Here is a 14,183-nt window from a genome sequence, read left to right as displayed (position 1 = left end):
GGAGCGGGGCCGCGCACGGCACGGGGACATCGCAGCCTGCAGCCCCCGGGGGCTATCGGTGCGTGCACCCTACAGGATTGAACTGCTTGATGCCACGAAGAACCAGGAACCGGGGGCTCGCGGTGCCTTCAATGCACCAGGAGCAAAATTTGAGGGGCAGGAGACGAGGCTCTGAATGAGGGCGGTTTGCGGGAGGTGAAGCTCCAAACAAAGCTGTCAGGAACACGGCCCCGGCCCCGGAGAGGGAAGGCGATACCCCCACCGAGCCCGTGCTGATCGAGGGGTCTGCCCCGGCCCCCCCTCCCCGGTGTTGTGCTGTTCCTGCTGCGGGGGCTGGCCCCGGTGGTCCCAGGAGGGTTTTTTCCTGCTGGAGGCTGTCAAAACAGTCCCCAGCTGCTGGGTTAAACAGCCGGCGGGCTCGGGGTGTGCTGGATCGCGTGGAGAGCTGAGCCTGGCCCTATAACCTGTGTAACCCCCCCCGGGGGGGTCCTGCCTGGCTGCTCTTCGTGCCCAGGGCTCGGTGGGTGCTGGGGGGGGTGCTCGGTGCCCTGCTCCCCTCCCCAAGCTCAGGGTTTGTTCTTGCAAACAGCCCGGAGACTGGTGCCGATGTGTCCTGGGGCAGCGCTGTGCCAACCCAGCCTTCCCGGGGGGGTGAAAAAGGCTTTATCAGTGTCCTCCTGCCCCCACCCACAGCAGTCAGGACCCCACAGGCTCTCAGCCCCTTCCCTGGTGCTGCCTGATCAGAAACACCAGGGCCAAAGCCACCCGAATGCTCTCGGCTCTTCCCTCCCCAACCTGGCGCACGTGCGAGTGCCCGAGCCGAAGGACCTGGGTGTGAGAGCGGCCCCCGGGGGCTCTCGGGCACAGGATGGGGGGGTTTGAGGGGTTCTGTGGGCAGGGTGGGACGTGGTGGGGCCGTTCACCGTGCCCTTGGCCAGAAGTTGTGAGGTTCCTGCTGCTGGAGGGTGAAAACGCCATCACCTCCTGCCAGAGCTCGCCCTGGGTGCGCGTCGCTTGGGGGCAGCTCGAGGGGGTCGCCTCCGCCCCCGCTGTGCTCCGGGAGGTGAGCAGTGCTGGGAAAGGAGGAAGGGGCTCGTGTTGGGGGAAAAAAGGCTGGGAAAAGAGTGGATTTGGGGTTCTGGTTCTTGTGTGTGACCCAGACCTGATACAGAGTGTGGGTGATGGGGTGGAGGAGCTCAGGAGCAGCGTGGGCGGTGTTGTGCCCATCACCCCACACTCGGGGCTATTTAGGGTGGGCTCTGGGTCTGCAACCCCTTCGTGTCCTAGGGGAGCCCCTGGGTGACCAAGGCATGTGCCACCTGCATGGGTGCAGCTGACTTTTTGCTTGTGCTGGAGGGGAAAGGGGCAGAGAAAATCCCCCAGGGCGGCCGTCCTCCCTCTGAGCAAGCCCCTGTTAGCAGGAGGGCATCCCCCGCGCTGTGGGGCTGCAGCCTCTGCTCATCCATATTTCATGCTGGACCTTCCCGAGGGGAACACGGGGCCGTGAGGAGCCTGGTGCCATCCCCAGTGTGGGCCCAGCTTTGTTCCTGGTGGTTTTGGAGCTTTCTCAGCCTGCCCGTGCCGTTCCCGTGTGCTTGGAGCGGACGGGGCCGCGCGGTGCCCTGCGCCTTGGTCGCTTCACGTGTGCTCCTTGCGCTGCCCACCCCAGGGTTTTGGGGCCCTTTGTGTGTGACTGCCCCCAGTCTGCCATCCACAAACATCCTCGTGGCATCTCCCAGCCCTTCTCCAGGCAGGATCAGCGAGGAGCCTTTGGGATCCCCAGCCGCTTTGGGATGGAGGAGGAGCCCGGAGGCACTGCGAACTCGGTGCTCCTGCTGCCCTCCAGGCGATGCGCTGGGAAAAACACCATCCCCTGCTCCCCCCGAGCCCTGCCGAGCCCTGCCTGCAGCCGTGGGCTGGGGTCTGCTGGGTGCCAGGTCCCCGTGCGGGCCGTGCGTCCCCTGGCCCTTGGTGGGTCTCGGTGCGGAGCAGATGGCGCGGCTCGGGGCCGGTGTGCTCCTGCCAGAGCTAACGAGCAACACACGGCGGCTGCCAAGGCCTGATTTAAAGGTTTCCCTAAGCCTGGGAAAGCCTGGAACAGGAGGATTAGGAGGCCCGGGGGGCTCTGGGGTTGAAGGCAGCGGGGTTTGCCCCACAGGGACCTGCTGTGCCCTCGGTGCTCAGCCGGCACGGAGGCAGGCTGAGCCCAGCGCTCGCCCGTGTTGTGCTGGCTGCCGCTAGGAAATGCCCCGCTATATCTCTTAATCTAAGCATTTTCCGACCAGACCTGGCAGTCCCAGGGGAGCCTTATTCAATTTTCTCTGATTGCCGAGCTGCTTCCCTGCCGCCGTAATTAAATGCTCGACTTTGTCTTGATTTGGGTCCGGAGCAACCTGCGTGCCACCAGCCGGCTCTGGGCACGCGGGGACCTGGCTGGGGGCTCGTCCTCTGGGGACGGGGACCGGTCCTAGGGGGGGGGGGGGGACAGATCCTGTTCTGTGCTGGCCTGGGGACGTGGGAAAACCACGGGGGTCTTCGCTTTGACCTATCCCTGGTGCTGCTGGAGGTCAGAAAGAGCCTGGGAGCAGGGACGGGAGCGATGTGGGCACCGTGTGGAGCGGGGATGGGAGCTGGGGGACCGCAGGCACCGTGGGGAACGCAGCCAGGCGCTGCTTGGGCTCGCCCGGCGCTGTCTGTGCAGGTAAATTGGAGGCTGCTCGGCTGGCCCCGGGGCTGCCAGCTCCACCCTGCGCCAGCCCTCGCTGCCAGGGCTGCCTGCCAGAGCCTCCTCGGAGAGGTGGGAGCTCCCTGCTGCACCGGGGCACTGCCCAGCAGTGGCTCTACCAGGCAGCGAGAGGCAGTGGCAGCCAGGGTGGTGGTGACCCCCGGATGCCCAGGAGGCGCTGGGGGGGCTGCTTGCACCCCCAGTCTGAAGCAGCTGCCCTGGACTGGGAATTGGTGGCGAGTGGACGTGTGCTTGGCCTCGCTGGGGAGTGCCAAGGGCTGGGACAGCCCCGGTTGGAAGTGGGCGATGCTGCAGGAGGGACGGATCCCTTCCCGTTGCGTCGAAGCCCACCCCGCTGGCTGCAAGGCTGGAGGTGCTGGGGGGCTCCCCATGGGGTCTGCTCCTGCTCCAGAGCTGGAGGGGGCCCTGAGGGCTGCCCGTGGGAGCTGACAGCCTCGTGCTGCCCGCCCAGGGCTTGGCTCCCAGCCTGGCACCGAACAACCCGACCTTTGTGCGTGCCGCGGGGCGCTCCGCGGCGCTCCCTGCCCCTGGGGGTGCGGGACCCGCTCCCCGCTTCTCCGCTTCCTCCCCAAGATGCTCGGTCACCCTGGCAGCCGAGCCATGGAGACGGGAGCTTTCACAGCCTGCCAGCCCGGCAGGAAAGGGGAGGAGAGATGGAGAGGCTCCCCTCCGTGCCGCCGCTGAGCCTTTGTGTCCCCTTGTGTCCCCCCGTGCGGATGCGGGCTTTCCCTGGCGTCGTGCCGCCCGTGCTGCGGGGTCTGCGTGCCGATGCCAGAGCGGGTGGGCTCCTGCCGTGCCGCCTGTCATCCCCTCGGCGAGTGCTGCTGCTTTGGGAAGGAGCTGGTTTGGGATTTCCTCCCCTTCCTGTACCTTCTTATGTCTGTGCATCCGTCTGCAGCCATCTCTGCGCTTCGTGCCTCGGTTTATCCGCGTGGGCACGAAGGAGATGGGGCTGGTGGTGCCCTGGGGACCCCAGGACAGTTTGTGTCCTCCCCACGCTGGTGGCTTTGCACCGAAGCAGCTGGGGACAGGCAGGGGGACAGCCAAATAGCTGGAGGAGCCTGCACCGGGATCAGCCGGGCTCTGCTCTCTGTGCTTGTCCCAGCCCCTTGGGGCAGGGCACCCTGGCACATTTGGCACGGTGCTGGGCACAAGCTGTACGGGGCGATGGGGTGCAGAGCAGCGTGGCTGCATCCCACTGCTGGGATTGTAGGGGAGGGAGCAGCTCCATCAGCCTGTAGGGTGGGCCCTGCTGGCACCCCCCCAGTTCTGCTGGGTGGGCAGGACGTGGTGAGCATCCCTTTCAGTAGGGCAGGGCCAAGGAGAGGCAGAGTGCACCCGGACGGTGACCTCCTGCACCCCACGGTCGCTGCTCTGTGTTGCAGAGGAAGGAAACTGAGGCAGGGCAAGGCAAAAAGCTGCTGGGGGAGCTGGCAGCACCTGGTGGGGCTGAGAGTAGGGCTGAGGAGAGAGCCCGTGCTGGCTCTGCTGGTCCATAGGGCTTAGGAGGAGGAGGTCTCGTGCCTCTACGCCCAGTGCCTGGCGTGGCGATGCCCCCCTGGGAGGGCTGGGCTGGGCTGAGACCCCCGAGGGGCAGAGAGCTGGGGCTGCCTAGTGCCAGGGAGCTGGGGCGGTGGCACTGGCCTGGGGACACCTCCGTGGTGAGTCTTGGTGGCCTCATAAATCTCCTGATGCTGGGTGGCCAGGCTGCTGGTGACAGCCACGTCCCCCGTCTGTGTCTGCTGGCACTCGCTGTGCTCATCCCTGCCCTCTGCTCTGCTCTTGTAATGGGGGGGCTGATATTTGCTGTCTGCAGCAGCTCCCCAGGGTGTACCCGGGTGGTTCTTGGCCAGTTGCCTGGGGACTGAGCCCCTCGCTGTGGTCGGGACCCTCCTGTGGGGCACCTGGGTCCCCTCCAGCCCCCGCAGGTCCCACAGCTGCAGGAGCTGGGCTGAGGGATTGGCCCCGCTCGGGTGCTCAGGACCGGGGTGTTGGGACGGGAGATTTGGGGAGCAGGGGTAGGGAGATGGTGGTGTTGGCGTGTGGATGATCTGGAACAGCCCCGTGCACCAGGCTCCAGGTGGGTCCCCGAAAATCCTACAGAAAACTCATGTGCAGTCACCCCAACACTGCTGCACAGCCTCTCTCCCAGACCCACAGGCACACATTTAATTGCTTGGAGCAATTAAAAAAAAGAATGAAGGATTTTGCTGAAGGCCCTGCTCTGCTTTTTCTTGGAGAGGGAAAAATTTCCACAAGTGCCCTGCTTCCAGCTTGTTCCTCTGCCCTTCCCTGGGGGACGCTGTCGCCGTGCGCGCGCCTGGGGATGGGGAGGGCTTCATCTGGGTCAAAAAAAAAAAAAAAAAAAAGTAATTAAAACTGGGGTTCATTTTCCTGGAGGAGGGTGGGCCCCTGGGGAAGGCGACGGCAGCGAGTCTCGGGCTGAGCACATCAGAAGCTGCTTTCTATTGTGGCTGCTGAGCTAAATATACCCGCGGACACCGCGCTGTTCCCACGCGTCTGCTGCGCAGCCTCGCGGCCCACCCGCCTCCCACGCCGGGGGGATTTTTGCCCCCCCCCACAGCCCTCCCGGTGAGCCCCGTCCCGCAAAACCTCCTCTGCGGGCGCTGCGGGCTGGGGAGGAATTAATAGGAGCGTTGATGGAGCGCCGAGGGAGGGGAGCTCTGCAGTCATTAGCTCTAATGAGAGCCGCTTGCCAGGGCGCTTGGCTCCGTGCTCCCTTCTTTCTCCGCAAGTCCCCAGGGACCCGGCAGCTTCCCCCGAAACCCGGAGCTGCTGCACGGCCCCGGCGCCTCTCGTGCAGTAGATCCACGTCGGTGTGGTGCACCCCAAGGGTTTTGGGGGCGTTGGGTGCAGCGGGTGGGGACGCGGCGGGTTGGTCGTGCCCGCAGCCGGAGCTGCCTTGGTCCCGTCTGCAGCCTGGGGCAGGCACGGGGCTGGGCGGAGGGTTGGGTCCACTCGGAGGTTTTGGTGCTGGCACCGTCTCGTCGGGTTTTGCGCTTTGCATTCCATTTTGTGCTTTTAATTTTGTCACTTTGCTAAGTGCGGTTTTGATCTCGCTGCCTCCCGAGCGGGTGCGCCCACGCTGTGGCTGGCTGCAATGCGTCCCCTCGGCGTGCCCGTGCCTGTGCCCTGGCTCTCTGGGCTGCTTCGAGGAACTGATCGGTGTCTACCTGCAGCCCGGGGCTTGCTGCCTGGCCGGGGACATGGTGAATAAACTGGTGTAGGAGTGGGAGACTGGGCTGTATTCAGCTGTTGGTGCAAGGGAAGCTGTTGTGAGCTGTGCGCTCCGTACCGTGAGCGGTGGCACTGCTGTCACCTGCCTGGAGCAGCCCCAGCCCCAGCGTGGGGCACGCCGGTGTCCCCAGGAGCAGGCAGCGGGGTGAGCCCCGAGGCTGTCCTCAGCCTCTTCCTCCTCCTGCAGGATCCGTCCCCAGCTGTCCAAAGAGAAGATCGAGGGATGTCACATCTGCACCTCCGTGACCCCCGGCGAGCCCCAGGTGCTGCTGGGGAAGGACAAAGCCTTCACCTACGACTTCGTCTTCGACCTGGACACGTGGCAGGAGCAGATCTACACCACGTGCGTGGGCAAGCTCATCGAAGGCTGCTTTGAGGGCTACAATGCCACCGTGCTGGCGTACGGCCAGGTACCTGCTCTGCCCTCTTTTTGGGCTCCGTTGTGGGTTTTGGGCTCTCCTGAGCCACTGGTGCTCGCAGAGGTTAGGGGAAGGCAGAGGTGTTAAAGGTCCTGGGTGCAGAGGGGACAGAGGTGGCCCTGGGCTGGGTGGGAGCTGGGGCAGGGGCTGGGCTGGGCTGGGAGAAGGCGGGGACACGGCTGGGGCATGTGTGGGGGTCTGGGGGGTTTGGGGAGCCAAGGGGGCATCGAGGACCCAGGCAGCCCCCCCATTGCGTCCCCTTTGCAGACAGGGGCCGGGAAGACGTACACCATGGGGACGGGCTTCGACATGAACATCTCCGAGGACGAGCAGGGCATCATCCCGCGGGCCATCGGCCACCTCTTCAGCGGCATCGAGGAGCGCAAGCGGGCGGCACAGAGCCAAGGCGTGGCGGCACCCGAGTTCAAAGTCAGCGCCCAGTTCCTGGAGGTGGGTGACAGCAAGGCTGGGCTGGCACCCTGGGGTGTCCCTTTGCCCTTGTCCTGAGCTCCTGGAGGCGTGACAGCACGCAGGAGACTCAAAGCACCCGGGTGCTGTTGGCCTCATGGTGGCCACAAACAGCGGTGGCGTTTCCTTGGGAGCTCCCCTGAGGGATAGGAGCTCATGCCTTGGTCCCCAGGGGATTTGGGGTGCTTTGGGCTCTCTCACTCCTGTTTGAGGTGTCTGACTGCTGTCAGCTCTGACTCCTTAGGGTTGTCCCTGCTTGTCTGGCACTCCCCTGCCCTCCTGTGTCCCCTTCCACCTGGTGAAGTTGACCTCGAGACCCAAGGGGCCCTGCTGCTTGTGTGGCCGGGGCGTATGCCCCCCTGCACCCCATCCCTTCTGGGCACGTGTAATCATGCACCTAGATCCGAACTCACCCCTGCACCACCTCCTGGACCTGTTTGTGCACCCTTTGTGCATCCTCTCCTGCACCTGTATGCACACCAGCTCTCCTGGTCACCCTTCCCTGTGCGCACACACGTGGGCATCCACGTGCACGCACCCCCGGCTCTCCTGCGCCGCCCGTCCTAGCTCTGGGATTGCAGCAGCAGAAGGGCACAGGGCAGCTCCTGAACTCCCTCCATGCCAGGCTCCAGCAGCCTCCCGCTCACCGTTTCACCCCCCTGCCCGCTTTCGCCCCGTTCAGCTCTACAACGAGGAGATCCTGGACCTGTTTGACAGCGCCCGCGACCCCGACGCACGGCACCGCAAATCCAACATCAAAATCCACGAGGACGCCAGCGGGAGCATCTACACCACCGGTGTCACCTCGCGGCTCATCAGCTCGCAGGACGAGGTGGGTTCGGCACCGGGGGGGCTGCAGAAATGGGGTCGCAGCCAGGGATGCCCTACAAGAGGGGCAAGGCGAGGAGGGACCGGAGCAGAGCAGTCCCAGGGTGGTGCAGGGGGAGGTCGGGGCTGCCCGGTGCCCGCTGGGCTGCTGAGGGCTGCTGTCCTAAATCTCTAAAAGGGTGCTCCAAAGGTTTTGTTTCCTCTCTGCCGTGCGTCGTTGCAGCTGATCCAGTGCCTGAAGCAAGGGGCTCTGTCCCGCACCACTGCCAGCACCCAGATGAACGTGCAGAGCTCCCGCTCCCACGCCATCTTCACCATCCACCTGTGCCAGATGAGGGTCTGCGCCCGCCCGGAGCTGGTGAGAAAAGGGGGTCTGGGGAGCCTGTCCCTCTCCCCTGGCTCTGTGTGGGGTCCCTGGAAAGGGGCAGGGGTTGGAAGTCTCGCAGAGAGCTGGGTTTTTGTTTTGCTTCTCTCTCGTTATTACAATTATTAACATTTAGTGGGAGATGAGCAGCCCCGTGCCGGGCGGGGTGACCCGCAGCAAGTTTCTGTTGGGATCCTCGAAGGGCTGAGAGCTGAGGGTGGGTGCTCAGGGTTTTGCTGGTGGCTGAAGATGGCCGAGAGGGTCTCTGGGTGCTCGGGGGCCGTGGCCGTGACCCCTCTGTGTGTGCTTCCTGCAGGTGAACGGGGAGGTGAGCGGCCTCCTGGATGGAGCCCAGCCCACCACCGAGTACGAGACCCTCACGGCCAAGTTCCATTTCGTTGACCTGGCGGGCTCGGAGAGGCTGAAACGAACGGGTGCTACCGGCGAGAGGGCGAAGGAAGGCATCTCCATCAACTGCGGGCTGGTACGGCCCCGGGCGTGCAAGGGGCAGGGGGAGATGGGGGCTGCGGGGGGCCCTGGGGCACCTTTGGGTCCTGCTCCAGGCTGCTCCGAGCTCCTGAGTTGGTGTTCTCTGTGCTGTGGGTTATGTGGCTTGGCCCTGGGTTATCCGTGACCCTAAACAGCAGTGGTGAGGGCACGGCTTTACTCTGAGGGTGTGGGGTGGGGGTCCAGCTGGGCACAAGGGTGCAAGCCCCCAAAAGCTCCAGGTCTGCTAATTTGATCTTAAAACCCACTCCGAGGGCAAATGCTGAGCCTGGCCCGGGAACCCTCCAGCTCTGGCACCCCACAGCACGCACCCCAGGCCCCAAACACCGGCCGTGGGGGTGGCTGTGTTCTCAGCAGGGGCTGAATTTGGGGTGGGGGCTTTGCTTTGCGTTGGCAGCTGGCCCTGGGGAACGTCATCAGCGCCCTGGGAGACCAGAGCAAGAAGGTGGTGCACGTGCCCTACCGGGACTCCAAGCTCACCCGCCTGCTGCAGGATTCCCTCGGGGGCAACAGGTACGGGGGTCCCTCTGCAAATGGGGTGAGGGTCCGGGGGGCTTGGGGAGGTATTTTGGGACTCAAGGGCCTCGTGGGGTGGGTGCTCGTGGCAGGCAGAGCGCGACCTCCCCTGACCCCAGCCCTCGCCTCCCCCAGCCAAACCATCATGATCGCCTGCGTCAGCCCCTCCGACCGCGACTTCATGGAGACCCTGAACACCCTCAAGTACGCCAACCGGGCTCGCAACATCAAGAACAAGGTGGTGGTGAACCAGGACAAGACCAGCCAGCAGATCAGCGCCCTGCGGGCCGAGATCGCCCGCCTGCAGATGGAGCTGATGGAGTACAAGGCGGTGAGCGCCCGAGCAAAGGCTGTGGGGTGGGATGGAGCCAGGAGCTTCCCCGTGCTTGCATTGGGGTGATTTTAGCCAGCAAGACCCTCCTGCCCGCTGTGCCCCCTCCCCTGGTTGTTTCCAGCCCTTTCCCCCAAGGAGGGTGTCCCACCAGCCAGCCGAGCTCTGTTCTGTGTCTTGGTGGCACCGGGGTGTTGGGGAGGTGGCGTGGCACTGAGGAATCGTGCAGCTGGTGCTTTGGCATCGCTGGTGACGGCTCAGCTCCTGCCCTGCCACGGGAGGACCTCGGGCAAGTCTTGTAGGGATGCCGAGGCGGAGCAGAGCCTTGGAGCATCTCTCGCCCTCTGCCCCATGGGTTCAGCCCTTCCTGGTCCTTAGATTTCACCCTTGCCCTGCGTGGATGTGTGTGGGTGCCCGTGTCCCGGCGCACCCCGCGCTCAGGGGCTGCCCCCTGTCCCCGCAGGGCAAGCGGGTCATCGGGGAGGACGGCTCGGAGGGCTACAGCGACCTTTTCCGCGAGAACGCCATGCTGCAGAAGGAGAACAGCGCCCTGCGCATGCGGGTGAAGGCCATGCAGGAGGCCATCGATGCCATCAACAACAGGGTCACCCAGCTGATGAGCCAGGAGGCCAACCTCATGCTGGCCAAGGCAGGTGAGGCTGGGCGCACGCACGGTGCCTTGGGGTTGGGTCGGGACCGCGCCGCGGCTCTTCCCGTGACCCACCCGAGGCTCTGCTCCTCCTGCAGGGGACGGTAACGAAGCTATCGGCGCCCTCATCCAGAATTACATCCGGGAGATCGAAGAGCTGAGGTGAGCCAGGCACCGGGGCTCTCGGCTCACCGGGGTCCCTGGGCTGGTGGGTGCCGTTGTAGGGTCCGAGCCTGCGCGCTGCGCCCAGCTAGGTGTCCCCAACATCCTTGGGATGGCTCCTAGACCCCCATGGGGCAGCAGCTGAGACCCGTGGGGCTGCCTTGGTGCTGCTCTGGCCAGCATCATCCTTCGTGTGGCTGCTGATGGATGGGGGAGATGCTGGGGGGAGTCCTTGGTCTTCCCCATGGGCTGCTGGCCCCCAGACCCGGGTCCATCGGTGACCCTGGGGCGCTCCCTGTCCGCAGCATCCCGACCTTATGGCCCGAGATGGGTTCCGTGGTGCTTGTCCCTGCCTCACACCATCCCAAACCCTGGGGATGGTGGCACGTCCCCCAATTTGACCGCATCCTGTGCCTGCCTTCCCCCAGGACCAAACTCCTGGAGAGCGAATCCATGAACGAGTCCTTGCGGCGCAGCCTCTCGCGCGTCTCTGCCCGGCCCCCTTACTCCGTGGGCTCGTCCCCGGTGCCCGGTTTGGCTGCCCCCGCGGAGACGGAGGCGTCCGACGTCCTGCGCCGGGCCAAGCAGGACCTGGAGCGCCTGAAAAAGAAGGAGAGGAGGCAGAGGAGGAAAAGGTGAGGGCAGCAGCCGCGTGAGGCGAGGCTGCCATCCCTCCTGGGGCTGCTTCCCCCCGTCCTACCCAAAGCCACCCGGACAAAACCTGGGCACCTGGGGGTCCCCCCCAGGCACTGCCCCATCCTCGGGCTCCTTTTCGCCCACCGTGGACACCCAGGGGCTGATTTTCCCAGAGGGAGGCTTGGGGGGACCCATCCCGGTGTTGCCCTTTTCTGGGACCCAGCAGCCCCCCCCTGCTCTCCCCCAGCCCCGAGAAGGAGGCGTTCAAGAAACGGCCGAAGCTGCAGGACAACGGGGAGGAGACGGACGAGAACGAGGGAGAAGAGGTGAGGGGGGCTTCGTGCTCGTGCCAAAAGGGGGGGTGGTTACAGAGGGCTGTCGTAGCCCCCCCTGGGAGGGGGACAGAGCCCAGCCTGGCCTCACAAGGAGTCCGGGGGGGTCGGGGGCTTGGTGTGGAGGTAGGCGAAGGAGATTTGGGGGATGTGGTGCTGTAGGGATATGGATGGGGCACGGAGCTGCTCCTCGCCATGGGGTGCATTGGGGGGGGTGTCCAGGAATGATGCTGCAGCCCCTCGGGGAGAGGCTGAGTTTCTGTGGGGTGAGCTCAGGTTTGGAGGAAGGGGGGAGAGCGCGGAGGGAAGGGCAAGGCCACGCTGCAAGCTGAGGTCAGGCACTCGGCTCTTAGGAGGAGGAGGAGGAGCAGGACGAGAGCGGCTGCGAGGAAGAGGATGGGCGCGAGGATGAAGACGAGGACTCGGGCAGCGAAGAGAGCCTGGTGGACTCGGACTCGGACGCGGAGGAGAAGGGTAAAGAGCAGGGGGGTGCGTGCTGGTGTCTGCTGGCACTGAGCTCCAGTCCTGGGAACGGGGGGTGTCCACGGGGACCCCCGAACACCTCCTCTCTTGCTTGGAGAAGCCCCAGGGGTGCTGCAGGGGGTGTCCAGGGCTCGTAGGGGTGCTGCCACTTCCCAGGAATGTGCCCTGGTCCATCAGCTCTCTCCTGGCTCTGGGGGGCTGTGGGGGTGATGCTGTCCCCGTCCCTCCTGGCCTGACTGCTCCCCCCCCGTCCTCCAGCCGTGAATTTCCAGGCCGACCTGGCGGATCTGACTTGCGAGATCGAGATCAAGCAGAAGCTGATCGACGAGCTGGAGAACAGCCAGCGGCGCCTGCAGACCCTCAAGCACCAGTACGAGGAGAAGCTGATCCTGCTGCAGAACAAGATCCGGGACACGCAGCTGGAGCGGGACCGGGTCCTGCAGAACCTCAGTGAGAGCCGCCTCCCCCAGGGGCCCTGTTCCTGCAGCTTTGGGTCCCCGTCCCCCACTTTCTGCCCCCCTGGCTTGGGGTCAATGCATCCAGCAGCCCTAAATGGCACGGTTTTGCTGTCCCTGGGACCCTGAGGCCGTGCATGTCTCACCATGGGAGCTGGAGAGCTCCTGGCCCCACTGCTGCTGGAGAGGATGGGGAAGCAAAGCCCCTTCTAGTCCCATACGCCCCCTTCTAGTCCCATACACCCCTTTCTGGGTGAGCTGAGGTGCTGCGGGGCATGTGGGGACCCCAAAGACCCCATGGCATGGCTGACACTAGGCTCAGCGGGCTGGCATCCACCAAGCAGGCTGCTTGTGGCTGAAGGTCCAAACCCACTCAGCACTTGCCGTGCAACCCCACAGCCCCCATCCTGTGCTCAGCCCCCACCCATCGCCCCATCGGGTACCCCATACAGACCCCAACCCCTTGCGGGTGGAGGGAAGGCTCCGGCAAGGCAGGCAGGGCGCAGCGAGCCTTGCAAACCCTCCCCGCGCTCCCCCCAGGCACCATGGAGTGCTACACGGAGGAGAAAGCCAACAAGATCAAGGCCGACTACGAGAAGCGGCTAAAGGAGATGAACCGGGACCTGCAGAAGCTGCAGGCGGCCCAGAAGGAGCACGCTCGCCTGCTCAAGAACCAGTCCCGCTACGAGCGCGAGCTGAGGAAGCTGCAGGCGGAGGTGGCCGAGATGAAGAAGGCGAAGGTACCCGGGCACGGAGGGCACCCCCTTGGGACCAGCCTCGGGGAGGCTTCCATGGGACCAGCCTGAATCCTGGCCCTGCTCGGGGCAGGAGGGATGGTTTTTGGTCCTGGGGGGGTCACCCTGGTTGATGGGAGCGCCGGGTGCCCACGCCGTGCTGGTGTTTTTTCCCCTCCCCAGGTTGCGCTGATGAAGCAGATGCGGGAGGAGCAGCAGCGGAGGCGGCTGGCGGAGACCAAGAGGAACCGGGAGATCGCGCAGCTCAAGAAGGAGCAGCGGCGCCAGGAGGTGAGGAGCCGGCCCTTCTGCGTGTCCCTGCGCTGGGGAGGGGGTGTTTGTGCTGCTCCGGCACCCCAAGGTGCTCGTAAATACCAGCTGGTGACGCTCGGGGTCCCTGCTGTCCCCGTGGCCTCTTTAGGGGGTGCCAGCCCCCAGCAGGGCTCACCTGGAGGAATAACTCCTGGCTGGGAACCTGCTGGCTGATAAAATCAGGAGTGACCCCATTCGTGCCAAAGCAGCTCCTCGAGGTGATGGGGGAGTTTGTGGCCATCTCTGGGGGGTCCGGGCGGTTCTCCTTTCCCCATCAGGAGCCAAATCTGTCTTTCTCCTGCAGTTCCAGATCCGGGCTCTGGAGTCTCAGAAGCGGCAGCAGGAAATCGTGCTGAGGAGGAAAACCCAGGAGGTGAGGGGGGGGGCATCTCTGTGGGGGTCCCAGCCAAGCTGTGGCTCAGTGACACGGCCTCACTCGGACGGTGCTGGCTGGGAGTGGGACCCCCAAAGGGTGGGAGGGGGTTTATGGCTGCGGGGAGCCCGGTTGGGGGAGGTTGGAGACAGCGGGGGAACCGAACTGCCCATCTCCTGGGGCAGCTGAGCCAAGAAAAAGGGCTGTGAGGGGAAGGGACAGAGCTGCCCGCTGTCTGCAGGGCTGTACGAACGCCTTTGGGGCTCCAGAGCTCTGCTCTCAGCCCTTTGGGGAGCCGAGGGAGTCGGCGACAGGCTTGGGGTGGGGGACCCCCATCTGACACCCTCGGCCCCTCTTTTGGGCAGGTGTCGGCGCTGCGCCGCCTCGCCAAGCCCATGTCGGACCGGGTGGCGGGCAGGACGAGCCAGAAGCCGCCCATGCTGGACTCGGGCGCTGAGGTCTCGGCCAGCACCACCTCCTCCGAGCCCGAATCCGGCGCCCGCTCCGTCTCCAGCATCGTGCGCCAGTGGAATCGGAAAATCAACAATTTCCTGGGAGACCCCTCGCCCGCCGCCAACGGGGCTCGGCCGCCCAGGTCAGGGCAGGGGCC

The 14,183-nt window shown here is 65.2% G+C and overlaps 1 protein-coding gene across 6 annotated transcripts in view; it reads left to right on the top strand.

The window, feature by feature from the left end:
- KIF21B (kinesin family member 21B) overlaps positions 1-14,183 on the top strand; it is a 29,442-nt gene that overhangs the window by 4,795 nt on the left and 10,464 nt on the right. For 3 of the 6 annotated variants that reach the window (XM_082778604.1, XM_082778602.1, XM_082778605.1), the window contains exons 1-16: positions 6,696-6,873; positions 7,574-7,723; positions 7,943-8,077; positions 8,400-8,567; positions 8,988-9,103; positions 9,242-9,437; positions 9,901-10,090; positions 10,185-10,248; positions 10,677-10,883; positions 11,132-11,210; positions 11,570-11,690; positions 11,958-12,149; positions 12,695-12,894; positions 13,072-13,179; positions 13,505-13,573; positions 13,939-14,168. In XM_082778604.1, the coding sequence (XP_082634730.1) occupies positions 6,715-6,873; positions 7,574-7,723; positions 7,943-8,077; positions 8,400-8,567; positions 8,988-9,103; positions 9,242-9,437; positions 9,901-10,090; positions 10,185-10,248; positions 10,677-10,883; positions 11,132-11,210; positions 11,570-11,690; positions 11,958-12,149; positions 12,695-12,894; positions 13,072-13,179; positions 13,505-13,573; positions 13,939-14,168 (2,384 nt within the window). In that variant the 5' untranslated portion in view covers positions 6,696-6,714. Of the gene's footprint in view, positions 1-6,191; positions 6,415-6,690; positions 6,874-7,573; positions 7,724-7,942; positions 8,078-8,399; positions 8,568-8,987; positions 9,104-9,241; positions 9,438-9,900; positions 10,091-10,184; positions 10,249-10,676; positions 10,884-11,131; positions 11,211-11,569; positions 11,691-11,957; positions 12,150-12,694; positions 12,895-13,071; positions 13,180-13,504; positions 13,574-13,938; positions 14,169-14,183 lie in introns of those variants that run through there. The other 3 variants (XM_082778601.1, XM_082778600.1, XM_082778603.1) reach the window with 2 other exon arrangements.

This window comes from Aythya marila (assembly GCF_965140915.1).
Source record: "Aythya marila genome assembly, chromosome: 24".
Lineage (NCBI taxonomy): Eukaryota > Metazoa > Chordata > Aves > Anseriformes > Anatidae > Aythya > Aythya marila.
This window is presented reverse-complemented; position numbering and strand designations above follow the sequence as displayed.